The 27,937-nt window shown below is 50.8% G+C and overlaps 1 protein-coding gene across 1 annotated transcript in view; it reads right to left on the bottom strand.

Moving 5' to 3' along the window:
* Positions 1-24,944, bottom strand: part of TMEM63C (transmembrane protein 63C) — a 29,508-nt gene extending 4,564 nt beyond the window's left edge. Inside the window, 16 exon segments of the mRNA XM_030239840.2 lie at positions 765-871; positions 1,416-1,569; positions 2,113-2,235; positions 2,454-2,587; positions 2,704-2,824; positions 2,961-3,041; positions 3,146-3,219; positions 3,648-3,756; positions 4,197-4,248; positions 4,553-4,695; positions 5,116-5,153; positions 6,973-7,060; positions 8,156-8,235; positions 8,550-8,770; positions 9,046-9,160; positions 24,852-24,944. Coding sequence (XP_030095700.2) covers positions 765-871; positions 1,416-1,569; positions 2,113-2,235; positions 2,454-2,587; positions 2,704-2,824; positions 2,961-3,041; positions 3,146-3,219; positions 3,648-3,756; positions 4,197-4,248; positions 4,553-4,695; positions 5,116-5,153; positions 6,973-7,060; positions 8,156-8,235; positions 8,550-8,747 — 1,502 coding nt within the window. The 5' untranslated portion in view covers positions 8,748-8,770; positions 9,046-9,160; positions 24,852-24,944.
* Positions 24,945-27,937: the final 2,993 nt, after the last annotated feature.

Here is a 27,937-nt window from a genome sequence, read left to right as displayed (position 1 = left end):
AAGAACGTTGCACTTTTTTGGGAAAGAGCAGCAGGTTGGGTGAGGGGCTGGGCTTGGTCTTGCTTTTCACCAAGGAGTTACTCCCTGCCTCACAAAGCTGTGTGCGTTTGGTCTGTGCATCCACTGGGGCCTTGCAAAGCCTCTCCCAGGCTAGGGTGTGTCACCATGAGGAATCTGCTGTAGCCTCTCATCTCCTTCATCTTTGCCCTCTCTTACCACCTCTGCTGGTACAGACACCCAACAAGAGGCAGATGGGTGTCTAGAGTTTATGACTTCCTGTTTCCCTGAGAAAAAGGAAGGGAGGTGGTGAAAAAGCTCCTGCAAGGACTTGTAAGACGAGACACAGGGCTTGGGGCTGATGGAGGGTCAAGACAAAGAGACCTCATTGTAGGAGCTGGGCAGTTTCCCCTACTTTAAGCATCTTGAACCCATACCACAGCCTTGGAGGGCTGGAAGCATATCTGGGATGGCCCTGCTGCTGCCAGTCCACCATCACACCGTCCCTCTTACAAACTTCTTCAGATCCTTCTTAAAACCACCTGACTTTGTCAGTAGCCTGAAAGTGTTGAGGACTTAGGGAAGCAAATGGCTCCTTTGTGCATCGACTTGGGGCTCCTTCTATGGAGAGAAACGCCCAGGGGGCTCTGCTCCACTGTGGGGGTCTACTTCTCACTGCCTGCCTCCCTGCAGGTTGGGTTCCCCTTCCTCTGCAGTTCCTCCCATCTGTGGCAGCCCTGGGGGACTGTGGGGGACAGCCTCATTACCTTGTCCAGTGAGACTCGAAGAATGCTGAGTAGTAGACAAGGAAGGGCAGGAAGACGGAGAAGGCCCAGAGCAGCAGCGTGGGGAAAAACTGGGTGATGATGGGGTTCTGCAGGAAGACAGAGGCCGAACACCCCCTCAGCAACCCTCCACAGCACAGCCATGCTGGAGACAACACACGATGGCGTGTGCAGCAGATGGGCTGGAGCATCCCCTCCCTGAGCAGGGGCATTTGTTTCAGGAAATAAGAACTTGAGGCCAGCCAAAGGCACCACAGCCATGTTCTGAGCCCCAGTGCCCACCCAAAAGCTCACAGGTCAATGAGCAAGAAGGGGCTGTGCTGCTGGCAGCTCCTGACATCTCCTGAGCTCTTTCCAAACTTTTCTTCTTGAATCGACAGCAACCCGCCTGCCTCCATGGAGGCAACAGCACCAAAGCTCAGGTGCTGCCCCAGGGCTCTGCCACTGGAAACACAAGGAGAAAGGGATGGATAGCAAGCACAGACATGACCTCATGAACGACCTTGTTTCTCATCAATGCCCATCCTAGTGATGGTTCGTCTTAGGACAGTATAGAGCTAGTGCCCTCCACTTGCCACAGGTAAGCCTGGAAATTATGACCTTTCAGGAAAATTGGCATGGGTTAGGGACTACCTTGAGGCTCTCCACAGGGTGTGTGACATTGAACATGTCCATAGTGTTGACAATGATGGCTGGCGTTGTTAGGAAGAAAAGAAGGATGAACAGGCAGATATTCAGCAGAATGAATCGCACCCACCACGATGTGCCACGGACTGATAAATTCTCCCTGTAAGAGGAAAACAGAACTTGAACATGATGAGGAGGATATGCCCTGTGTCCTGGGCCTCCCAGCATAGCTTCATGAAGCTCTGTCTCCTGCTATCTGCACCAACCATCCTGGCAGACATTGTTCTGAGCTCGCCCTCTTCCCCTCCCCACACTGCTTTGCTGTCACACGCAGAGCCCCCTGGACCAGAAAGCAGCCACAGAGGAGGTCCATACCACCAGGAGGCTTTGGAATCAGGCCAGAGAAATCAATGTCTGGCAATCACCCCTAATCTCAGCTGGCTGGGCCTTGCCATCTTTAGTATGATCACCGCAATTGCCCCTGCTGACTTCTGCTATGGCAATAGGAGGGATTTTCAGCCCCCATCACCCTGGGAAAGTGTCCTACAGATACACATATTCCCTATAGCTATATGGGCTCCCTATAGCTATGGGCATAGGCTCCTTATAGCTAGGTACATGGGCTCCTTATAGGTATGGATATGGACTTCCCCACATCTGCTTGTTCCCCCTTCCTCCCTCCCCTTCTGCCGTGGGGGTTCACCAGATGATATCACTGGGTGAAGGGGCATAGCGAACACCCCAGTGGTGTGACTTGACCACGGTGGTGACAGAGGACTGCTGGGGGTGCTTGCGGCAGTGGATGTGGCTGTAGTCCTTCAAAATCCTGCAGGAAGAGGGAGCCAGGGGTCAGGTCTCACTTCTTGTGAGACTCTTCCCACAGCCTTAACAGGGCAGCGAACTCCACAGATGGCAGAGGCATAGAAGAGACCGACCCATTGCCTGGCTTTTGTGGGAAAAGCTGGCAAGGTGCCCCAGTTCCCCCGCAGTGGTGGCCAACAGGCTGAGGGACATCCCCATGTCCTGTGCATGAGGGGCACTCACACAGCTGTCATCCGCTCATCCTGGAAGGTGACAAAGGCCATATCAAGCCTCTTGAGTGTGATGCGGTTGCGCTCCGCATTGAACTCGTCGGTGAGCTTCTCCTCCAGCTCCCCGTAATACTGCTCAGCATCCACCTGTGGGAGCAGCCAGGGCCATGCTGTGGACGGGGCTGGGGCAGGGGCAAGCTGCCATGCTCTGCCTTGGCCATGGTGCAGGTATGCTTCCTGCAGCCCTGCCCGCAGCCTCCTACCTCATCAAAGCCACAGAAGCGGCAGCAGAAGATGCGGGCGCACGGGTGAGTTTTGATCATGATCTTCCCCTCTTTCTGCGCCTTGGTGGTGAAGTAAAGCCGCCCCTTCATTGCTTTGCGCCTGACAGGAAGCCGATAGCAAAGGTCATGTGGGGAGCACCAGACATACAGACATAAACCCAGACTGGGTGCCTTGATGTGGTGGGCAGGAGCAGTGCAGCCTCCCACAGAGGCAACATGGACGTGCATGCACTCACCTCTCCGCATCCAGCTTCATCAGCTTGCGCACATCAAAGCAGAACTGGACATTGGTGACAGTGCAGCTGGGATAAGCCTCGCTGCAAGCACAGGGACATGGTGGCACCAGGAGCCAGGGGACAGGGACAGTCCCTGCCACCTGCCTGCCACTCACCCAGTAAAGCTGTGGCACATGGCTACTCACTGGAAATGCTTGATGATAAGTGAAGGGTCTGTGATCTCCTTGGGGATGCGGGTAACCATCAGTGTCCGGGCAACCTTGGGGAAGAGAAGAGGCAAAGGGATCGACAGGATGGATGTGCAGGATGGGCAGGGATCTGCAGGATATAATGCTGCCACCCTGTCCACCCTGGCACCAGCTGCCACCCCAGAGGCAAGTCAGCACATATCTCCTCAATGCCCAGTCTCAAACACTGAGGGACAGAAAGACAATGCCATACCCCAGACAGATGTATACAGCAGAGCTTCAGTCTCAAGAGACAAGACAGCAAGAGAGAGAGATTTGCCTCCAGGCTGTCACTTTATGCAGAAGCTGGTGAAAATCAGCCACACCTTTCCCTGCCAGCCCAGTTTCATGCTGTTCCTAAAAACCTCTGTAGGTACTGGGACCAGCATTTGTGCAAAGCAAGAAGTTGGCCATTAGCAGCACTGAACAAGGCAGGGTTGGAGGAGGGGTGGTTTCTCACCTTCTCATTCTCTCTGTATTCCAGGTGGACAGAGTGGTGAGCCATACAAAGGATGGTGAAGATAAAATAGATTAGGGCAAAGATGCTGTGCAGCCACAGAAGACGGTCTCTGGAAGAGAGGAAGTGGGGATCAATGAGCACTGTGGTGAGCATGTGGCACAGGGACCAGCCTGGCACTCAGCATCTCACCCATGGGCACCCCTTCCACCCAGCAGGACCTCCCTGTGCCAGATGTCAGACACTCACCCCAGGAACTAGGGGGGCAGCACCAGGCTGTTGACTGAGATACTATAGAAATGAGGCTACACAACATCCCCAAGAGCACTTCTGCCAGCAGTGGGGTGCAAGAGCAGTGCTACTGGCTTGGCTGCCCTGACTCTACTCATGTAGTACAGAGGGACAGGAGAGCCAGTGTGAGTGGTGTGCAGCTCACATGGACCTGTCCCTGTCCGCAGCACAGGGCTGTGGTGAGTTCTGTGCCTAGGTGCTCCCAGCAGTGCCCACCACAGCAGCAGCACACACAGACCCCCTGTCTGTGGGAGCACCTACTGAGTTGGGATGTTGGCGATGGTTGTCCGGCCGAAGTGGGTAGGATTGTGTCCTGCAGAGGAAGAGGAGAAGCAGAAGGTTAAGGGAACCCAGCGCAGTGTATGTCCATATTGCAGTTATTAGCTGTGGTCTTTGGTCCCTTTTTTTCCATCTCCCAGGTCCCCAAGGCCCCACTGCCCTGAATTTCCCAGCCTTTTATGCCCTCTGTCACCCAGCTGATGGTGAGCTCCTGCTCACGTGGGGGCTTCTGAGAGAAGGGGGTTTTTGCTTTCTTTTCCAGAAGCACAATGCTTGCTCAAAGGCTTGGAAGCTTGTGTGGCATTCCTGAGTCATCCTATAACTAGGGAAGCACCTACCCAGGAGGTCCCCTGAGAAGTTGACAGGCAAGATGACAGCCACGGAGAGCACGCACACCAGCATCAGCAGGACCAGGAGGTGCCGCTGGAAGGAGAGGTAGGTGGTGGCATCGATCCCACACTTGCTCTGAATCTCCTCATCCCTGGAGAGAGGCAGGTGGGGGTCAGTGCTGGTGATTCCTCCCCACCACCTCCTGTCATGAGGACACTGGCTTGCTCCAGTCTCCCACAATGCACACCAACTCATGACATCCTGAGAGTGGCACAAAAGATTTGAACACAAAGGGAATGAGGGACCCAAGCAGCCCTCCAACTGCATCTCATAACAGGATTGGTTCCTATCAGGAGAAGTTGAAGCCCTTTTCTTTGGGACAGGATCTAGGGGCCAGGAGGAAATGCAGAGGTGAGCTCTCTGCTCTCTCTTCAGAGAGGATGTTTTAAGAGGGCTCTCCTCTGCCGCTGCTCCCAGCAGCTCCTGGTGATGGGCCATTACCTGTGGGCACCAACTCCCCATGGGTGGGTAGCAATGGGGCAAGACCATAATGCCAAGCACACACACTTACTTCATCTGGTAGATAGAAAGGAGCCAGGAACAGAATCCCTAGGAGGAAAAAGAGTCAGGATGAGACAAGGGCAACCACCCCCACCTCCCTATTGAGGGACCGGGTCACAACATATGCTGGGGAAACACGCCAAGATGGTGCAGTGCCTATGGCCAGGGGGTTGAGCAAATGGAGGCAGTGCCCAAGGCAGCTCAGCAATGCTCAACCCAATGGCAAAGGCAGCTGCATCAGGAGAAGCAAGGAAAACACACTTCAAAGAGCTGATAGGAAGCTGAGCACAACCCCTCTTCCAGCCCCGAGAGACCACACGACCTTCCTGAAAGTAGTGATAATTTCTGTGAGTGACAACAAGGAGTCTGCTGGGGCAGGGGCATAAAGGGACAGGGAAGTCTCTCTACAAACATCCACCATCCTGATGGATGTCAGGTGCATATTTTTGGCTGCAGAAGGATTTGCAGAAGAAGCTGAAGTCAAGCATTAACCCAGTGTTTCAGGGGTGACTTGCTGGACTTCAGCTTCCTCTGAATATTAAGGAGCATCACTGCAACAGGCTCCTGCTTCCAGAGGTCCCTCCTCTTCCCCTTCCATGACAGTCCCTAACATTCAAGTTTTTACCACTAGCAAGTGCTGAGGTGGCACTGCTGTAGAGTGGTACATGATAACCTAAATTCCTGTGCATTATCCTGCTTATTCCCTGTCACTGTGTACACACATGGGTTTTCAGACATTCCCCTGGTGATGGAGGATTGGGTTAGAAAACACCTAAGCAGACCTGACTTCCACAAGTCCGTGGGCCCTGAGAGGATGCATGCATGACTGCTGAGAGAACTGGTGGACACCACAGGAAGGCAGCTCATTATCATCTTTGAAAGGCTGTGGAGTCTATTTCACTGGAGATACTCAAGATACAATCCTGTGCCATGTGCTCTAGGATGACTCTGCTTGAACAAGGAGGTTGGACCAGATAACCCATGTTGGTTCCTTTCAACTCTGCCCATTCTGTGATTTTGTGATTCTGGGCTTCTTATGCCCTCTACAAATTTCTCCTCAAAACTGCTCTTCTCCCCTCTTAGTGTATTTTACATCTAACCTGGCAGAGTTGAGATTTTCCTCATTTGTGAACAAATGAGGAAAATTTGACTTTTTAAAGGATATCTTCTTACTTCTAATAATCTCCTTTAATCTGATCTTTAGTGGGCTGGCTTTCCCTATAGTCTTTCTCATTTTTTGATGAGCAATATACATTTGCCTAGAGCATCTGGTACAGAGCCTTTAAACAGGCTTCCTGCCACCTGCAAGGACTTTGCTTCTTTTGCTTCTTTCCTACCTAGATTTTTTAATAAGTCATAACATTTTTTCATAGTCGTACCAGTGACTGATTTTTGAGCTTTTGCTGCCAGAAAAGAAAGAGGCAGAAAAATGTGTCAATCTGTGTTTGTTTCCAGGAAAGCCTGGTGTGCTAGAGAAGATTACTTTAAAGCTCCACCATGCTGGCAGAGGAAGAAATGTGGTGTGGGGGACTTTATCCTGAGGGGTGGGAAAGATCCTTGCAGGCATGCAGCTGGGCTCTGGCCATGCATCATACTGGATCCACACAGCTCAAGAAGAGCCATGCAGCTGTGAGATGCTGGCCAACAGGAGCATCCCCTCCGAAGTGCCATTCAAAATAGATGCCTCAAAGAATCCAGGACAAAAAACCCTCCAGCTTCCAGGAATTCCCCACTGCTGAAGAGTGTTGAGCAGGAGATTTAATTTCTCACACTTAACTTCTGACCAGGGTTCCTGATGAAGAACAGGACAGGCTGGGCTGGGACAAGCCCAGCCCAGGTTCCCACAGCCACAGCCACTGGCACTCACCACATCCTTGTTGTCGACATCCAGAGGGCTGCTCTCTGACGGGGACTTCTCCTTCTCGCTCTGCTCTCCATAGAAAAGCGATGTCAGGCTTTGCAGTGAGGGGAGGAGCGGAGGGGTGAGGCAGAAGAGAAGCAGCAGACATGAGAGGATAAGCACCCTTAGAGAAGTTCCTGCTAGGACAGCAGCCCAAGAAATGCCTCCCCCCCTCCCTGCATCCTACACTAGGGCTGGTACAGTGATTACTTCTGGGCTTGGGACAAAGGGGCTGCATCTTGCTGCCTCCACACCAACAAGTCTCCCCAGCTTCTTTGTGGCCCTGACCCATATTGGGCTCATGGAGATGGAGCGTAGCTCCATTACAAGGGACTGTTGAACCAGATATTTTCTATTCCACTGTTTTCAGATGTCTCAAATGGTTTTACAGTAAAAAGGAATCTAATCAGAGCTCGCATTTTAAATCTTGATTGCCTTTTGATCTCACTGGTGCATCATGTATTCATCACCAGACTCAGCTCTAGATTCAGAGGCCAAGAGGAACTGGAGGGGAGAAGGCAGAAGAAGGACTTTAACAGATCTTACTTTTGTGGGCTGCCCAGCCTTGCACAGACCCCTCCTCTGTGCACCAGCCTGTGCAAAGTAAGATGCCTTGCTGCCCAAGGGAAGCTGTGCTCTGGCAGGTAAGCTGTTGTAGGTAGTACAGCCCACCTGAAAATATGGTCTGGGCTCTACTTTTACCAGAACACTGCTTATTTTTGTGGAATTCTGCAGCTAGCCCAAACAATGGGCCAGGCAAGTTGCTGTGGTGACATGACTGTTGTGTGTCGCCCTCTGCCCCTGCCACTAGCCAGTCCTGTTCATCCCAAGAGAGTGGCAGGAGAAGAGGCAGCAGCACAGTGCCCACTGAAAAACAGCTCTTTGTCCTTCCCAGAATGGTGCCCAATGGCACCAAGAACACTGTCACCAAATGCTAGAGGGAATGAAAGCTGGCCTGGGCTTTCCCTCTCCCTGCAGCAGATGGTGGCTGTGTCTCCATGGGAAATGGGGGCACCAGGTCATTCCCAGTGGGGAGGAGGGACAGAAACACTTGCTGAACTCTGTGTGTCATGCAACAGTGCTGGCTTTCCCTCCAGCCCTCTTGAAGAGAATAGAGCCATCACCTGCAGCAGCTTTGCATCCTCCTCACCTGTCATTGTCCATCAGCAGTGCCAGGCGCCCGTAGTCCCAAGCCGCTTTCCGAAGACATGAGAAGACCAGAAGGAGAAGCTGTAAGAAGAAGAAAGAGAAGTGTTTTGCTGCAAGGTCTCACCCCATGGGATCTTCTCATATCTCCTTTGTGCTTTCTCACTCACGAGCCCAAGCTCGTGCAAAACTCCTACCCCAAACTGTTCCTGCTTCGTGATCTCACCACTGCTGCCCAAGTGTCCTTTGCTGCCCACCATGATGTGGGCAAAGCCCTTGGACCCCTGCACTCACCCCTGTTCCCCGGTTTGCCAGGTGCACCATTGCACAGGCTGCACTTGTGTGTGGCTGTCAGTGCATGTGAGTGCATTGAAATGGCACCCTGCTGCCCTGCTCACCAGCCAGAGGATGAAGTTGATGGCGAGCACGGTGGGCACGCCACCAAAGGGCAGCCCCTCCAGGACGGTGCTGCGGGAGCGGGCGCTGAAGCACTGCTCCTCAGTGCTGTTCACCGGGGCATCCAGGAAGATGAGCACATCCAGCGAGGTGAGGCCAGCACCATCTGGTGCTGGCTCCATCGAGTACGTGCTTTCCATCGACACTGTTGTGAGGTCCCGCCCTGCAACACAGAGGCAGGAGTGTGGACGGAGAAGCCTTTGTTTGAAAAGAGGCCATAGTTCTTCTAGGTCCCTTCCATCACAGTCTGAAGAGCTCACTAAGGGTAGAGAGGGGAGAGGAGTGGCTGGTGATCTCAAAGCTTCCCCAGTCCCAGTCTCTCTCAGGGACAGGTTGTTGAATACAAGGCTGACGGTGCTGCTGAAGAAATCTCACAGCTACTTCCTGTCCTTTCTCCACCCCATTAAACCCCATGCTATTTGGTTGTCTCTGTCATACCTGAGACAGGTCTCTCACCACCTCTGCTCCTCAGTCCTGGAAGCTAGGTTGAGTCATGGCCACCCTGGTGTTGTCAGCAGGCAGGAATGAGAAGCTGAAGCATTTGTTTGAATTTCTGAAAAAAACAGCAATGATAATACTGACAGCTGCGCTGCTGGGGCTGCACTTGCTTCTCTCCCCACAGCCAGTTATCTATTTCCTATGGAATATCCCTAAGCCTTCTGTCCGCCTCCAGTACCATGATCTGCGTGACTCAGGAGTTAGAGGACTTCCCTTTTATCTTTCCACCTAAGCAGAATTGCTCCTCCCAAGATATCTTGATCTCTTCAGAAGAGTTAGCTTCTCAAAACCCTAAGTGTCAGGCTTCCTGCCACCTTCCCCAGGAGCTGATACCATAGGTTACAGTCCTCACTGGCAGGAGACACTTAAAGGCCATTAATGGCCAACACCGTGGCTTTTTTCCAAAACCTTTCCTACCACCATGCTTTAGGTAGGAGAGGATCCTCTCCAAACCTGCAGTGCCCGGAACCCCTGAGAAGGAGCACCCTACCACAGCCAGCATGGCAGCCTGTTACTCATGGGGATGCCAAAGGACAGTACCAAACAGCTGCTGCACTCACCATTCAAAGATGAGGAGAGGGAACCAGCACAGCAAACACTAACAAACATGGGGTGGGGACAAGGGGGCCAGAGTCTCTTGTCCTCATGTGCCTGTCCTGCCTCTGTGCTTTGGAGTCACTCTCAACGCCTTTAGCCAGCTGCTTCTCATGCCTGAAGAGCTGCATGGCCTTCAGAGAAGAACAGTTGTCTGTGGTGAGATGATTCAGTCTTTGGAGACCTTGAGTGGCCAAATATATTTTTGAAGCTGGCCTAGCCCTAAGCAAGATCTTTTAGCAGATGACCTCCAAGGGGGCCCTTCCAACCACAATTATTCTACATCCCTATTCTCAGGAACTTGTGCACCTCACAAGAACATTTTCAGGCCTGCCTGAAGTTTCTGAGGAGCTATATAAATGCCTTGCCCTGCAGACATGATGGGCACAATATACTGAAGTCAGTATACTGTGACCAGTGCAAAGGATATGTGAAAACTCAAGAGTGGTTTACAACACCTACTCCCGGGAGCTTTGCATTCAAGCTACTGAGCATTCATTCTTCTCTTTCCTTTTCATTTATATTCCAGCCACAACTGAGACCCTGCTACAGCCCCTGCAGTCACCCAGCACCATGTAGTCCCTGCTGGAGGCTGCTCAAAGCCCACATGAACAGGGTGGAGGAAGAGAAGCAGAACCCATGGTTTGATTAAGCAGTGGAAGAGGATGCAAACAAAGACAGATGGGACCTCCAGGTGGAGACACAAAGTGTTTATGTCAGTTTTTGTCACCAAGACCAAACAAGATCAAATATTCTTCGACACCAAAGGAAACCTAATTGAGAGGTCCTTGGGGAGCACAGAGACAGTACACAAAAAATGACTTGGCTTAGAAAGGGGATATTCCTAAGCTCTACACAGATTTGCTCTTGTTGGGAAACATTTACTTGTGCTGTGTCAGTGTGATAGATGGGGGACTACAGTAGCACCTGATTTTATATGCATGGCTGTGGCCTCAGCCTCTCTCTCTTAGACCTTGCAGTTTGCTGAAAAAAAAAAAAACCAAAAAAAAAGAAAAAAAAGAAAGAAAGAAAAAAAAAGAGGTGACCTGCTATTTTATTAATTTCTGAAGCATAAATTCCATCCCCAAGCCCAAAGAAAAATCTCTACTGGAAGCCTAACTGGCTGGGATGATTGGACCAAGGCTATGAGCCCAGAAGAGCTTAAGTCTCACCCCACTACAATATTAGGCTGGCATCTGACTACCTGCATAGATGCCTTGAGGGGGTGTCAGAAGCTGCTGAGCTACAGGCATCAAGTTCCCCAGGACATGCGGCAGTCCCTTTTCCTGTGCATATGGCACAATGTCACCTGAGCCATGGGCTTCAGTGTCTGCTACAGACCTGCCCATGCTGCATCTTCAATTCTCCTTGGAACCCTATCCATATACACTTATACACATCCATCTGTCCAGACTATGATGTCTGGAGACATCACTGCCCAAGTGAGGACAGCTGAACATTAGTGTGACTCTCAAAAGAACTGCCAGGTCACTTGAGATATGCTGATACTTCTCCAAAGGGCATCCCAGTAGACTTGGGGCTGATACTTTTACCCCACAGGTGGATGGATGGGCTAGCAAAGCCTCCCTGCAGTGCCTTCATTCACAGCTTGTCTCCCAGCCATGGCTGGGAGCCCTGTACTTCAAGGGCCAGCATGGCCCCATCAGGGTAATGACCCCTGACAAGGGACCTCTAGAAGAGACCTATAAGAAGTGAGTGGGCTATTCTGGCAATCAGCAGCTGTTTGCCCTGGCTTGCCTGCCTCTTGCTTGTCACCCGGGCTACCAGGACCTCTAGCGATGGTCTGCTCTTTGCTATGGCAATGCTCTCAATCTCTTCCTCACCATGTGCATGTCTCTCTCTCTCCCCTCCTCCTGTAAGCAGCAGAGCCACTGCCATCTGGCATTTTCAGCTGCTAAATAATTCACTGCCTTTTTGTTAACAAGCAGAGTGTGTCACTGACCGAGGGTGCTTTTAGACAATCAGCAAACAAACAAGGAGACCCTTAGCAACTTCAGAGTCCTTTCTCCATCACCACCACTCCACTACACAGGAATAAGATCCTGCAGCTCGTTTCTAGGCACCGGCTTCACGCTTGTAGGAGGAACATCCTGTCAGGAATGGTAGGGTGAGGGGGATTTTCACAGGGATCTGTACAAGTTGTGTTTCTCTATCAAGTCCTTGTTGTTATCCCTTCCTTTCCCATATCAGATATTTTGCTCTTGGTGGCCAAAAGCAATGGGTTCCTCTTGGAGATGGTGTTAGTATCTCCTGCTCCCAGCTCTCCTGCCCAGAAAGCTCCCAAATGCAAGCCTTCACCCTTCCAGTCCAACCAGCTCATTTATCTCCACACAGCACTGCCCATACAATGCCAGACTGCACAGACAAATTTCAGGGCCAGAAGATACTTGAAGACCCAATCCAGCTCTGTCCCCTCTCTCTTAAGCACCTCCAACTCCAAAGGAGTTCAAAGGAGCCTTCATGTCATGCTCAGGCTGTAAACACAGACTTTGCAGTATATCACAGCTCCTCTGAACCTGATCTCAAGCCACTCTCTTGCCCTTTTGCTGCTCCTTTCATCACCAGATAGCCACAGAAACTCTCCTCTAAGTACCCAAATCACTACTTTTCTAGATCATTTGTTCCAGCTAGTCTCACCTTTTATGGTGCTGCTCTCAGAAAAGCTTATGCAAATTATATAGCTGCAATGTTACCATTAAAATAACTATTGGGGGCAACCAGCTAAAAGTAAATCATGTTTATGTTCTAGGAACAGCATGCAGCAGAAACAGTGAGAGGAGATTTCTGCTCACATGCACCAAGAACAGCTTAAACTCAGACCTGTAGAGCATGCTCAAACGCCCTCTGGTTGGAGAGGTAAGTTTTTTGGTATACAGAATGACAAATCACAGGGACACAGCAGGTCATACTTAAAGTCATTGTTGAAATGCCTAAGCTAAATTTTTACGTCACACAAATGAGAAAATTCAGCATTTTGAAATATTCAGTTGAAGGCTGTTTGCAATAGCATCTGAAAGATTCAACAAAACCGACACCATCACCAAACCAGTTCCTGTTCCCTGCTACACCACTGCCATTGTGCTTTTCCCAATCTTTATGGTCCAAAGGAAAAAATACTGTTGTGAATAATAGAGCTGGATGGTGTCACCTCCAGAAGATGTCAGGACAGCTTCCCATTAGCTGTGTATGAGGCAGGGCCTCTAGATGCCAACCACAGACAGATGTCCTTCAGACCAGCCACTGTCCTGGAGAAGTGACAGCAATGGACTAGTCAAGAAACACAGGGGGTGTAGAGGATTGCAGGTGGGAAAATGAAGCAATAAGGTAAAGGCAGAAATTTTGATATATGGTCTATCCATTACAGGTCTTACTTAGAGGGAAGACACTAAAACAGGGTGAGAAAACAAGTCAGAAAACATGTAGAGCAATTCTTTCTCCTCTTTGTGGCCTGTGAATGCAAGTGAATGCAGGAGCTTTCCCACTGAAACTGATTTGCTGGATAATTTCTATGAAGCATTTTCAGTGCGTGTGAAGCTTTGCCTTGAATATTCAGTGCCCTCTTTGTTTTGTTGATACTTCAGCATATGTTTCTTCTCTCCGGTTGGGTGGGCACTAATCCAGAGAATCAAATTTCCAATTAAAAATAAGGCATGTCTTTTATGCGAATGCAATTTTTCATAATTTGCCTTTCCCTTGAAGCATCCTGCCAGCAAACTCATTTGCTGGGGGATGCACGGACAGCTGGAGTAGCAAAACATCAAAACAGTCTTGGGAGTGTTGAGATGACTAAGCTGGGTTTCCCAGCATGCCTACGCTCATCCAGCCTTAGCATCCCACTCTGGAACAGGTGGGATTACTGACTTTGGCTGGCCAGAGGGCAGCCAGGGCATGGGGCTGTTGGTGGAGTGTTTCTGTGTGTGACCATACAGAAAAGGACAGGCTGAGGACCCAGACCCAGAAAACAAGCATCTGTGCTACCTGACTGCCTCTACATCCTTCTTCCATTACAAGTAGATTGTGGCTGGGCAATGGAAGGGAAAATCAAGGACTGCTGTAAAAGGGAGATCAGGTTCATGCCCTGGCATGCACAGGACCAGGTAGGGAGGAAACCTCCAGCATCCCACTCTGCAGGACTGCAGTGACCGACCTTGCAGGACTGCAGTGACGGGGACAGCAGGAAACCTGAGCCACTGCCACTTACTCAGCATGGCTAACCAAGTACCTCAGGACTTCAGGGAAAAGGCTCATCAACAGCCTGCACTGAGCTCAGCACACACCCGAGCAGCTTTGGCACCACAGGGCATGGTGACTTCTCTGTTCTTGTAACTTGGTGCATGGGAGAACAGGCACACCATGGGCCACATGTGTCCCCAAGGGGTATGAGCACAGAGGGGATGAGACCAGAGACACAGCTCTTCAAAACCCCACAGAGGCCCAAGGCATTCCTCCCTAGCTCTCCTTTCAACCTTCCCTCTTAACATTAATGGCCTTGAGATCCAAAAAGCAAAGAGAGGATTTGGCTGCTCATGGTCTGTGAGGTGAGCACCTGTGGGGCAGCAGCATCCCTGGGCAGGGCTCATTAACACTGGTGTGAATGCTGTGCTCACACCCTATCAGGATACAAGACAGACAACCCTCCAGCAGAAGACTCCACCCTATCTTTAGCAGGACATGGACATACACCGGCCTGTTCTGTTAGCCTGTTGCAAATCAGATGCATCTTTCAAACAAGAAGGTTCATACAATGGCTTGTGGGCTATGGAGGCCGGGGTTAGTCAGGTTTGGAGGCAAAGAACCACTCTACAGAAACAGATGACCCCTAAGAGGTAAAAAACACCTACTCCTATATTAATTTTGTCATCGCCAATGAAGATATGATCACTTGGAAAGGTCACAAGGACTCATGTTTTATTGTTTCTACTCCATCTTGCACACATACCCACCACTCAATGAGAAAATGAATATGAGTGCATGACTGCTTAAGAAAAACCTGCTTTAAAATGGTACAAATAAACTTCATCTTCCCTATCAATAAGCTCTGGCACTGCTCTCTCACTGAGGAGTACAAAGCCAGGCTCACTGCCAGCCAGGCCAGGAAGGCTGGGGAAAGAGCCAGCCCATGAGCCCACCCAGGCTCTGGGGGTGCAAACCCCACAGATAGGTCCTTCCTCTCAGTGGCGAGCCTGCCTTTGGCATTGCTGTTCCTACCCCCAATGCTTTACCATTCCCAATCTGCTTTGCCAACACTGTTCTAAACTAAATAACATAACAACTAACATAATGCACTAGGAGTCTGAGATTGACCCCATTTTGGGGAACTAATCAAGTTTTTCTGCACTTAGGGTTGGCAGGTTGCCACTACCTTCAGGAAACCTTGTGCAGGGTCATGCTGCCCCAGGGACTCACCTGAAACCAATACAAACCCCTTCCCTGCTATGTGCCCCTGTGGTGGCTGCCACATCATCCACAGCTCCCTGCCCTCCCCTTCTTCATCACCATCATGACACAGGGCGAGTTTTTGGCACTTAGAATGACTAAGTTCCATGAAGCTTTTGAATGAGAAAGCATCCCAGTCCCTTGGGATGGTCTGCAGGACAATGGTTGTGGCCTTCCAAACAGCCACCTGCATAAACCCCTTCTCCTGCAGGTATGCTGTGGACCAAGCAGACCAACGCTGACTTGCTGCAGTGCTCCTTGGCAGAATAAAGCAAAACCCCAGGCAAGCATGAGCAAACAGTGCTTACAGTGAGATTTACAGCCAGGGAGATTTGTTTGGGCCAGTGCGTGGGAGATGCTGTGCAGGGAGCAGCACTTCTCCAGCCTCCTCCACACATGTGCAAGCCAGCGGCTGCTGGAGCCAGTACACTGAGACTGGGAGGGAAGAATCGGAGTGGAATTTATTTATTCCACCCCCAGCCATTTTTGCCACATTTGACTAAGCTGCCAGCGCAGGTTGGCTCTAACCCATATTTGGTTTGCATTTCACTCTCCCGCTGTGCACAGAGCCCCTCACACCACACTTTGTGTGTGCAGTGCACCAAGCAAACATGAGCTAATGGGGCTGCAAGCTCCCCAGAGAATCATGCACGCTTTGTCCTCTGATAAAACTTAAATCAACATTCCTCAGGACAAAGGATTACCTGGACCAGGACCAACCCAAGCAGAGAGCAGGGTGCTACTGGTAGGTGACGGCTGGGAGCAGCAACAGAGGAAAGGGGCCTTATCATAAAGATGGGAACAAGCTTTTTAATAGACCTTGTAGTGACATAGTTTTAAACTAAAAGAGGGTAGATTCGGACTAGACATAAAAAAGGAAATTTTCTAAGTTGAGAATGGTGATACATTGGTACAAGTTGCCCACATAGGTGGCAGATGCCCCATCCCTGTAAACATTCAAGGTCATGTTGGACAGGGCTGTGGGCAATCTCTTCATGTTGAAGACGTCCATGCTCAGTGCAGGGGCACTGGACTAGAAGCCATTTAAAGATCCTTTTCAACCCAAACTTTTGTATGATACTATGACAAAACCAGAGCTGACTTCAGGAAATGGAGACCCAAGGAGCTCACATGTGGGAAAGGGGAAGGGTACCATCCCGGTGTTCTCAGTACACACATGTACACGCACATCCATTCAGAAAAACACACACAGATCCAGATGTGCACCTTCCTTCACACTGCTCTGCGGGATGCCCTGGTGCCTGGCTGCCCCCAAGCCTCTCCACCCTTCACCACTCCCAACCTTCAAGTAGTCACAACATCTTCCATAGCTGACTCTGCTGCAGAAGCAAAGAAACACTGCTGCCCTGCCAAGCTCCCCTCTCTGCAAGCACAGAAGCTTCTTCCTGAGAGCAGTGTATTATAACACTACATATACACACACACAATATGATTTTAGAGCATCTAAAATCTAGAGCAGAGCTAGAACATTTCTGTTGGCTGTGTTTGGTGCCAAAAGCAGAGTAAGGTTTGGACTGTAGTAGGAGCCCATAAGCATGACCACTGGCCTTGCATACGCATAAGCATAATCTTGGCCTTGACAAGGCTTTCCTCCCACCTCTGCCCAGCTTCTGAGCAGATCTGGGTGACACCATGTGACTGGGATGAATCACATGCCCTGGGAGCATGGGAGCTGGCAGCAGTGGGTTGCACAAGTGGGGATGGCCCTAGCAGCTGCTGTGCCAGTCACATCCAGCCATGCTCATTGCATCCAACTGTGCCAGAGGGATTAGCACTCAGCACACTGGTTTGAGTCAATAGTGCATCAAAGGGAAGGAAAAGCTTTTGATTGTGTACACCATGCAGGGCAATCCTGGGGAAGGGAAGGGAGCAGGTAGTCACTCTCCTCTGGTCGCTGGGGCACTCATGCAGTTGTCTCTGCAGCCCACACAGCTTTTGGGGGAGATGAGAGGAAAGCAGCTACAGCAGCCAGGAAGGAAGGCAGCTCTCCCGTGCACACTGCAGACATGTGGCTCTGCAAAGCATGACTGTTTCAACCTCCTTCCAGTGCGACAGGTGCACTTGTTTGGCAACAAGACTTGTCCCATAATATATATTTTCCCCAGGAATTCCCCTTGTCCACAGCACCTAAGCACAGCTACAATAATGTACCTGCTGCAGGGCACGGCAGAGCCAAGCAGAGCAGATCAGGCAGCCCACCACACCCACCAGCATGCTCTTATCTCCTCCATGGAAAAGACTGGGGAGTCAAATGGCCCTGGAGGACCAGAGGTAAGAAGGAAATCATATGACTTTTGGGACAAGAACTAGGGTTCCTGATGGCCCCCCCATTTCACACCTATCACAGGCAGGTGGCCCAGCCCAGGGGATGAATGGGACACAGACGCTCAGCAAACAGACTCTGTTGTGCCAGTGCTGCAGGCTGGCACCTCCTGCACCCACTATGCTGCTGTTTCGCCCTGTTCTGCCTATACCCACTGGCAAGCAGCTACCCACACCAGCGCAAGGGGTGTTGGGAATGACGGACGTGATGGAGAAAAACACAAGAAATGGTTTTTTTTCCCCTTCAGGCAGAGAAGGAAGTGTCACATCTGGACATGTACAGCAGCCAGGCTGGGAAAAGGGACAAGGCATTGGGAGAAGAGAAGCCGTGGGCTGGGAGGCACAGCATCGCCCAGAGGATGTGAGACAGATGGCAGATTTGGCAGCGGGGTGGTCACAGAGCGACCTGCAAGCTTTTTCTGCTGCAAGAGCACACAACACAACACTGTGTAGGGGCTGCCAGCCCAGCCTGACATGTTTGCTGGAGGGGCTGCATCCTTTCAAACAGGCTGCATCCAAAAGGCACCATCAGAGATGCTTTATGGGCGATTCAGCCTTGGAAAAAGGCTGAATTGGGATCAGGGAAGGCAGAGAGATTGTCCCTGGCTTCTCTTCACAAGCCTACCTTCCCTGCACACAGGGCCACACAGGCAGCTCAGGGAAGGGCTGGCAGCCTCTGTGCTGATGTGCCCGTTCTGCCAGCAGTACAGGGGGTCCTCAGGCAGCCACCCCCTGCCCTCCACATAAACACTGCTCACATGGACCAGAAAAGAATGGCAAATTAAACATGAGGCACTGCAGAAGATGGCTGCAAAACAAACCTCCCCAAGTTCATGCCTCCTTATCCTTCCAGGGTGATTTGGGCTCAGCAGAGCCAGCACTAGGAATACATCTGGCTGAAGAGATTTGGGGACCCAGTGCCAGCAGGATGGTATCTTTCTCTCTGATCCCCCTACCCTGCAGGGATTAGTGGCCCAGAAAGAGCCACTGCAAGCCTCTCCACAGCCCAGCAGCTGTTGAGGCCCTGTCACAATTAGGAATCAGACAGGCTCTGTGTCCGTTTTGGAGGAGATGTTTGGGGATGAAGCATTGAAATGGAGGTGTTTATGGAATGGCTGGGTATCCTGGCCCAGTCCCAGACAAGGCTCCTGCTTTATTCCTGGCTTTGTATATGCTGTTTTTCCTTCCTGCATCCCCACCCAGCATATCCCAGCTTGCCACCATGTACTGTGGTTCTGCACTGAGCACCTGAGAACCTGATCCCACATTCGGCCTTTGCAGTACCAGCAAGATATTTACTAAATGAGTGAGTCTCCACCTCCTCATCCACTATGTGACTGACATAAGGGGCAGTTTGGTGCTTCATAGCTGCTGTCTCTGCTCTGGGAAGCATCTCCCCATCTGGAAACACCTCCAGCCAGTTTGGAAAAATGCAAAGTGCAAATGCATGAGGCCTCAGCACAGCTGCCACCTCCCTGGGGCAACCAGCACTTCCAGTAAAGCATGAACACATCCTGCAGCAAAATACCTTCTTCACCACTACTGCCAGCAGCACACCTGCACTCACTAGAGACAAAAATCTGTACAAGCACAGATGCTATGGAGGTTCTGGCTCATCCCAACATCCTTGTGCCAACTACAGCTCTGGGAGGGTGAGCAGAGCTCTGAACAGGCAGCCCAGAGCGGTGGGCACCACCATTTAAGCAAAGCTGAATCCCACACTGTTGCTCTTTCCCTGAGGATACACTGATACCAGCAGGACACACTGGTCTCCAAACCCTGCCCAGCTGCTTTCCATGCTTCTCCTGGCAGCTCTGTCACAAGGCACATGAATGTCATGCTGGAGAGAGGGGATCAAGAAGTAGAAAAGCCAGGTGTAAGGAGCCACAGGAGAACACTGGAAAGGCTCCTCCTAATGCTCACCATGTCACACAGGGATCCAGTGCTAAATGAGCTGCAGGACCAGACTGAACCCAAGAGCTCCAACAGTGCTGCTGCTGCTCCTGCTGTGCAGAGTACCAGGCTGGGCACACACAGGACGTGGCCACAAAACCCAGCTACCCAACTTAGCTCTGTTCAATCAGGGGGAGATATCTGCTGAAACAAACACTCTCCCTGCTTTCTACCTCTCAAACAAGGTGAGCTCTGAGGAACAGAGAGCTTTCCTCAGGGTGTTCACGGAGCATGAGAGCAGGACTGGAGCCAAGGGTCAGCAGGGTCCCATCAAATGACTGTGCAGCTCTTCTCCTGCCCCAGGGGATGGAGAGGACACAGCACTGGCACGGAGGAACCCACAGGCAGCAGGGGAGGAGGATGTCCTTGCTGCCAGATCTTCTCAGTGGCTGAGAACCTGGAGCTAAAGCCTGATGAATGGCAAAAATGGCTCTGACAGCTGCAACCTTTCTTGAAAGTAGAGAGGAAAAAACATCTCCATTAGCTTAGTACAAGGATTAGTTTAGTAAAAGTTCTGGAAAATTACTGCAGGTTAACGCAGGAAAGCCTGGTTCCCTTTCAAAGCCTAATGAAGATGAACTGTCAGAGGATAATCTCTACTAGTACTGAATTCTTAAATGTCAAAAATAATCAGATTATATCACTGGCTATATTTTGTATCTCCTATAATAAAATTTTGTTCCTATGATACAGTATTATAATAATACAATATAGTATAGCAGTATAGTATTGTTAAATTAATTACAGATATAAATAACGTCTTCATAAACTTATTCTCTTTTCTTTTGTGGACTCATACATTTTAAGCAGTTTTATTTAACCAAGTAGAAACCACCTTTTAAATGCTCATATTCTGCATTTTCAGTTAGATTGCCTTTTCCATTGAAATACAGCTGGACCAAATTTATAATAAATAATTAAGTGATATCTAGTAAGAAATGCATCACTCACCATTTTGTAATGCAAGAAATGTAGACATTAAGTATCAAAAAACCATATGTTATCTATAAATCCACTCATTTAAGCACTGAGCAGCCTCCTGCTCAGCTCTAAGCATCATACCATGCTCATCAGTGAGAATCAACTTGTCCTTAGGAAGAGAGCAGAAGTGTACAAACACAGCGAGATTAAAAACAGGTACTTGGGTAGTGGCTTTCTGATCATTAACTTAGTCCTGACTTTAATTCATCCATCCTATTCAGCAGCAGGTCATGAGCCAAACAAGGCACAGACCAATTCTGCTCTGAAGTCTGTAAAGTCTGGTTAATTTTTCTGTCCTCTTCACCATTATACTTCCACATAGTTCGGCCCTCCCTGAGAAAAGCAGCCCAGAAAAACAATGAACAGTGCATGTTCTCAGCCTGGAGCCTGCAAGCCCTGGCAGTCTCCTAGTCTTGTAGAAACCTCCAGAATGCTGCTTGCAGACAAAGGGAAGCTAGGCAAACTTCACCTTCTCATCATTTCTCTAATGCTGCCTTGGGGATTACCCAACAGTGACTGAATTTGGAAGATACAGGACAAATAAGCTCAGAAGCAGTGAGGCTGAAGGGAGGTCATGTAGTCCTGCCTCTCTTCTCAAAGTACTGTGAGCTAGAAGAGTTTCCTCAGAGCCGTGTCCAGGTAGGTTTGGAATATTTCAAATATGAAATATGAACATTCTGCTCCAAACCACAGCCATGCCAAGAAGACCATCCCAACCTGCTGTTGGAACCAGATCCTCCAGCCAGGTGTGTCCCAAGCCCCATGTTACTAGAGGCTGTTCCAATGCTGGCTTGGATCCTAGCTGCACAGGTGCCTGTGGTCCATGGCCAGCCACTTTTCATGGCTCAGGAGTGACCCCCCCACTTGCCAGCCCTCACATGATCTCAGCACCTCAGCCTGTGCCACTTCCCTAGTGTGTCATCTTAGTGTGGACCACCTTGCTGCATGGGTAAGAGGATTTATCTGACAGGGTCACTTGGCTTGGCCAATGCAGAGGCCCCAGACCTTGGCCCAGGATACCACAGGCTCACTTTGGGCAACAGCTGGGAGCCACTCCCCAGCTACATTTCCAAAACTGTTCTGTGCCCTAACTCTCCCATCCCCAGATTCTCTGAATTTTGGTCTCCCCTTGCCCATCCAACACAGCACATAAAGGAGTTCACTGTCTCAATCTCCATCACCTCCTGCCCCACCTGTCTCCTACCACCAACTCCCAAGTAATAACAAAGTGTTTTCCAGGAAAGCAGGGCCAGAGCACTTTCCTATCTCTGTGAGAGGAACTCAAGATTACATGATGACATATTTTTCCACCTCTCACAAGCTGCCTTTTAGCACTTGGGGGTGCAGTGGAGCTTGTCTTTGTTCAGATCCTGCCTTCCTCTCTGCTCACCCACAAATCTGCGGATGACAAGACACAAGACTGGCGCTGGGGAGGGGGGGATCAGGTCACCCAAAGTTTTCACACAGATCCCACTGAACAGGAGCACTGAATCTCCCTGCTCCGGTACTCCATTTTAAACACATTTTTATTTAAGATCAAACAATGACTGCAAGGAGCCCTCCTTGGTCAAAATGATAACTCCAGCTTCTCACAGGGACTCAGCTTGGAACTAAACAATGGATTTCAGCGTTGGAATGTTTCTATACAATAGTGTTAATGCTCCTCAGAGACTGGAAAATGTTATGTTAGGTGAGGGTGACATAGGGACAAGAGCAGCAGGCTGGGAGGGGTAAGTCTGTGCCCCTCACCAAGCTACTCTGCACAGAGACCCAGGGGGACTTGCCCTTTCTCACCCATTAACCAGCAACAATAGTGCCCCGGGTGATGGGAAGGGCTGTGCACAGCTCTCTATCCCATTGTTCCAGTAATAGCATGAGCAAACTGCCGACATTGTCCACACCTAATACCAAGGTGTGATCACAGCCTAGTTACTAGTCTCAGACACATTAGAAGCAGTAACTTCAAACAAGCTTTGAAAGGATATTTAGGCACCTTAAAGTGCAGGTAGATGCCAAGTGGGATCTTTTAGCTCTAAGTTCTCTTTTCACGCCTGGTTAGGGACTGAATGGGTTCAAGCCATAGCTGAAGGAATCAGGACTGGAGCTGCTTCTCCTGAAATAATTTCAAAGCAAACCCGCTTTAGTTCTGAGCACAGTGCATCAGCAATTCAACATTTTCTTCGATCTCAGGGCTAAGTACACAAAATATATTTACAGCAACTAACGTAAGTAAGAAACACAGGAGTGACAACAGTAGAAGGCTTTGGTGTTTGTAGGACTCGTGGAGGAGTCAGCATTTGCACAGCACACTGATGTTTGCCAAGGAGTTTAGGTGATTGATTAGTTTAATATCAGTTGAATTCACTTGTGGGTGTTAAAAACATTTCTCCATCTTCTTTGTGTTTTTGGAAAGCTCTCGAAGTCTCTAAAGAGTATTTCCTGCAAGGAATATTTTAAAGCAGAGACACTCATCCTTTTACAACTGTGCAGATGCAGGCTCTCAAGCTGTGCTGAAATCTGCTTTATGTTCCCATGGGCCAGAAGGCTCTGCATGGAAAGAGGACAGTGTTTACCTGGAAGGGCCTACACACACCCCTGACCAGCATCCCCAGCAGGCACTGCTATTTCTGTGCTGCACAGGATCACCCTATGCTTATCACTGTCAGCAGCCACCAAACCAGAGATGAAATAGTTAACCTCAGGAAAAGCTCTGAAGATGAGAGTCATTACAGAGCAATTCAAATGTTAACATAAAATGAAATTTAAAAATAAAATTTAAAAAAAAATTAAAAGGAGCTGAAAGGCATTGGAAAGGAGTTTCAGGAGCCAGGATTGAGCCATGGGAAGAAGGCAGAGGTTTAAGCTCACAGGGAAGCCAGAAAAGCCCATATGTGCTATGGACTCAGAGGCTGCAGGGGTGCTGGTGGCCTCCCTGCTTTTATTTATTACATATTTCTTTGCCAGTGGCTCTTTGCCAGGACACTTTTGACAAATCCTTCCTGAAGGAGCTGCTTCTGCTTCCCTCTCCATCTGTTGCCCAGCCTTGACCACCACTTTGTAAGGCAGCAGGGAAGGCAGCGAGGCCAAGGCTCTGGTCTGGTATCAGAGTCAGTCTTTCTGCTTCCTATTTTTCCCACTTTCTCCCCTCTCCTGTCTGAATAAATACTTCAAACCACTACAACAGCACCTTTTCTCCCAAACAGCATATTTTGCCGTCTCTCTTCTGCTCAGACAGGCAACCTGACCAGTTCTACAGAATTGTAAATCTCCACATGGGGCAAAGTGCTTTCTCATACCTTGTTTCCCCACCCAGTTTTCCCCTCACACCCTGCTCCCCCATGAACTCTGTGAAAGGGGAAAAGGCTGGCATGTACCTCAGTCCTGGAGATGGTGGCTAAACAGTTAAAAGGAAAAAGATGTTCATGCAGAAATAACATCTGTCAGCCAGACAAAGGTCTCTCTCTTTCTCTCATTCTCCTGGAAAACACCCCTTCTGTTCAGGAGGTTTCTGAATAGCAAACCCGCTGTGCTGCTACTGAGAATGGGGAAACAAGCAAGGGAGAAGGCAGGGCCTTCATCCATGGACAAATCTGGATGAAGTTGAAAACTGGGGGAGAGCAGCTTGGCCAGAGCATTAGAATGACCTACCAGCCCTCTCAAAATCTTCAGTATAACAAAACCGGAGGGAGAAATGGGGAGAGGTTCTCCCTCCTCTCCCTTGCCAGCATAAAGCATATCTAACACCCTCAGGTGTAGCTCCCAGAAGGAGAATTCTGTGGCCAGGATGACGTGGGGACGAGCACAAGCCACGACATGACACAGCGGTGGGGTGACATTTTATCTCCCATCACAGACCAGTGGCGTAGGCCAGTACATTGGTAGAGGGACACCGAGGGGCTGGGGCTCGTTCCCTGCTTCTGCCACCAACTTGCTCCAGCAGTCCAGGGAAGCCCCTGTGCCTTGCTGGGCCTCAGCCACCCATCAGGCTGGCACACACAAGCAGTAATAAACACTTTGGTACATGGTCCAAGATAAAGGCGGGCAAACAGTGTCTAAACAGAGCCAAGTCCCCAGAAATCTCTCACAACACCGACCCCAAGCCGTCCGTGCCTCCCGGACCCGCAGAACGGCCCTGGCGAGCTGTCCCAGGGCTGCCCGAGGAGATGCTGGCTTACCCGCCCAGCGAGCATCCCCCGCCGCAGTCGCACCCGGCAGGCGCAGCTCGGCGTGGGCAGGCCCGGGTCAGTCCCACGCACGCTTCCTGCCCACCCCAACCACCGCACCGCCGGGTCGTGCTCCCGGCTCCGTCCTGCCCCCCGGCGCCGCCCAGTCCCACTCGCTGGAGCCCCGCTGCCCGCCGAGCCCCACAGCCCGGACCGCGGCTCCCGTCCTGCCGCCGCCTCCCGCCCCGCACTGACCTGCTGGGGGGTCCCGGCCCCGCTAGCTCCGGGCCCTGCGCCCGCCGCCTCCCTCCTCCCCTCCCCGCGGTCGCCTCGGGCTGCCCGGCAGCGGCCCGGGCCCGGCACCGGCAGGGGAAGGGGCCGGGGCCGCCGCCGCCCCGCCCCCCGCCCGCCCCGCTGCGGCGGAGAGGCCGCGGTCCGCGGGCTGCGGTGCTCGGGCTGCTCCCCCGCCTCACCGCGCCGGGCCCCGGGGCCTGCGCCGCCGGAGCTCCGGGACCCGCGTGGGGAGCCGCAGCCGCCTCCCGGCCCGAGACGGGGTCGGGCAGCCCCCGTCGCTCTGCGTACCGTACGCCCCGTGGCATCCGTGCGGGGAGGAGGGGGCGAGGCGGCGGCCCCGGCGCTGGGAGCGGGGAGCGGGCGGGGAGCTGCCGGCAGAACGCCGGGGTGTGGGGTCTGCGCGTCTCAGGCTATTTCTGGGTGTGAGGCTGTGCCCGCCGCATCCGCCGCTCCGAGCAGCTTCCGCGGCGCTCGGGCTCCTCGGGAGGGCTGCCCGGCCTGTGCCCCGGGGCGAGCGGAACGCGCCTCCGGGGCCATCAGCCACGGCAGTGGGACACACGGGGGTCAGCCCCACAGAGGTAGGGGCAGGTGGTGAGTAGGTTTGAGACCTCAACACCGTTGAGGTCTCAAACGTACCGAGAGGTTGTAAAACCTCTCCCCTTGATGGAGCATTGCTCAGATGCTTGGCAGAGGTGGCAACAGGGGTGGTGGCTAAGAAACTTCCTAGGGGTCGTGTTCCTGCAGAAGGTCTCTGCCTTCATCAGGAATGACCAGCAGGAGAGAGAGGACCCTGACCCACCAAGTGTAAAGGGAAACTGAGAACCTTGTTTTCCATGAGCATCCCAGCCTGCTCCCTATTTCTCCAACCCATCAGGATGCAGGCAGTGCACTCTATGCTAGAGAAACCACCTGCAGCACCCTCAGGGCTGCAGTATTGGGTGTCTTGCACTGCCAGCACTGTTCCCAAGTGATGGTCAGAGACACATCTGCAAGTGGGCTACCAGGCAACAGTCACCAGAATGTTACTGAAGTCTCACTGACATGCCAAGTGCTTCATTGCTCCCACGTCGTATGAAGGACCTGGGGGTCCCAGATCTGTGACTTCTCCAGATGCTGAGTAAATAGTGTTGTTCTGCAGCATCCTCTGAAGGCTTGTTTTGGCTCATTTAATCTGTTTTGGGCTGAAGAAGCACAGTCCAGCGGTTAAAGTCCAGCCATTTAAGTAAAGGACCTTCCAGTCTCACAAGCACAGCTATGAAAATCACCAGGAGAAGCATCAGGGAATGAACATAATATAACAGCTACCAGCAAAGAATCTTCATTCATACTGCTAGTGGAAATGGCTGGCACAGCACACACACCATGAGGAACCAAGAGGTGAATGCCCGATGTCCCCTATAGTGTCTTTCTTTTTTTGGGCTCCCCAAGGCTGAGGTCGCACTCAGCTGACTTCTGGTCTGCTGGAGCATGGTGCAGAGAACAGGTTTGGCTACAACATTATGTCTTTTGATAAAACTTCCGTTTCATGTAAATGAGTCTAACATAAATGAGACCTTTATCTCCAACCAGGAGCTACCATAGCCCAATCAACACATGCCTGAAACTTAAGGGAACAGCTGAGTAAAAATAAATTTCCAATCTTTTTCACTGGTATCTTTTTAGCCAAATGTATGATAAGCAGAAGCCAGACAGCTTGCCCTCTCACTCCAGACAAGCCAGTGCCCGTCCCACAGCATCACTGAGGCCTGGAGACCTTGACTGCTGCCGTGCATCAGGAGGCACTGTCTACCTCAGGAGAGAACAGAAACCATTGTGCCACTTAGTAATGGGAGCTTGTGGGAGAAACAAATCCATGGGGATTTCCTAGAATGCCTCATGACTGTGATCTGCCACCGGGTCCCCAATATTTGATCCCCTACTTCTGAGCAATGTAGAAGCATGGCTTCTCTGACTTACTGAAGTGGAAGCCAACATGTTTGATCACTTAAGGTGCTGGGAAATGTTGACTTCTGAGCAGATCTGGCAACCTTGCTGCTGGTGAGCTGCCCCAGTCCCAAAGGAGCACCCTCTCCCCTTCCTTTGGACTGCCAAGACATCAGGGATCACCCAAAGCTGTACAGACCTTGCCTCTGTGTCATTCCCTGGAGATACTTGTTTGTTTCTGCCTCTGGCCCAGACTGTGCCTAGCTAGAATAGAATAGAATAGAATAGAATAGAATAGAATAGAATAGAATAGAATAGAATAGAATAGAATAGAATAGAATAGAATAGAATAGAATAGAATAGAATAGAATAGAATAATAAACAAAAAAGGAAATACAGAGCAGCCCCGAAAGGCAGAAAAACTCTTTCATTTTCTATTATATACTGGGCCTCAGTGTCCATGAAGAGCCATTTTGGCCCAAGAAGAGCCTTACAGGTGTGGTCTCACAAGGGCTCATGGTTTTTAAGTCCTCCACATGCCTAAGAACAATGAGTGGTGTGTGGCTCAGCTCCAGCTCTGTGTGTGAAGGAGCACATACCTCCTTCCTGCATTGCTTATAACCCTGCAGCAGTGGGGGAGAGATGTGGAGCTGCAGCCAGAGGCAGCAGGAGGATGAGGCACAGGAGCTGTTGGGCAGCTGGGACTCTAGCACTGCATCCTGCTGCTCTGTATGAATCTCCCAATTGTAATTCCTCCTTTCCATCATTTCTGGCTTTAATATTTATGCTGAATTTCTTCAGGCAGACTGAGGGACTCAGGCTGAATTTGTCTAGACACATTTCGAGCAAGATGGTGTGACTGTTCCTTAGAATGACATCTGTAGAAAAAGGCTATTGTGTCTATGTTTTTTTAAAAAGCTGTTGGTTTACCCTTGGGCAGCACCAGTATCTCTGGGCTTCAGAGCTAAATACTGGCAAAGGTGTGGCCTTTAGCTGGAGGTGTGCCTTTGAATACCCCTAGGGAGCTGATGCTTATGAAACTGGAAAACTGCAATTTGCCCAGACCGGTGGCAAATTTGAAGGGTCAGGCAATGAAAACACCCTTTAGTCCTTGATCCCTCCAC

This window comes from Serinus canaria, chromosome 5 (assembly GCF_022539315.1).
Source record: "Serinus canaria isolate serCan28SL12 chromosome 5, serCan2020, whole genome shotgun sequence".
In the NCBI taxonomy this organism is placed as follows: Eukaryota; Metazoa; Chordata; class Aves; order Passeriformes; family Fringillidae; genus Serinus; species Serinus canaria.
This window is presented reverse-complemented; position numbering and strand designations above follow the sequence as displayed.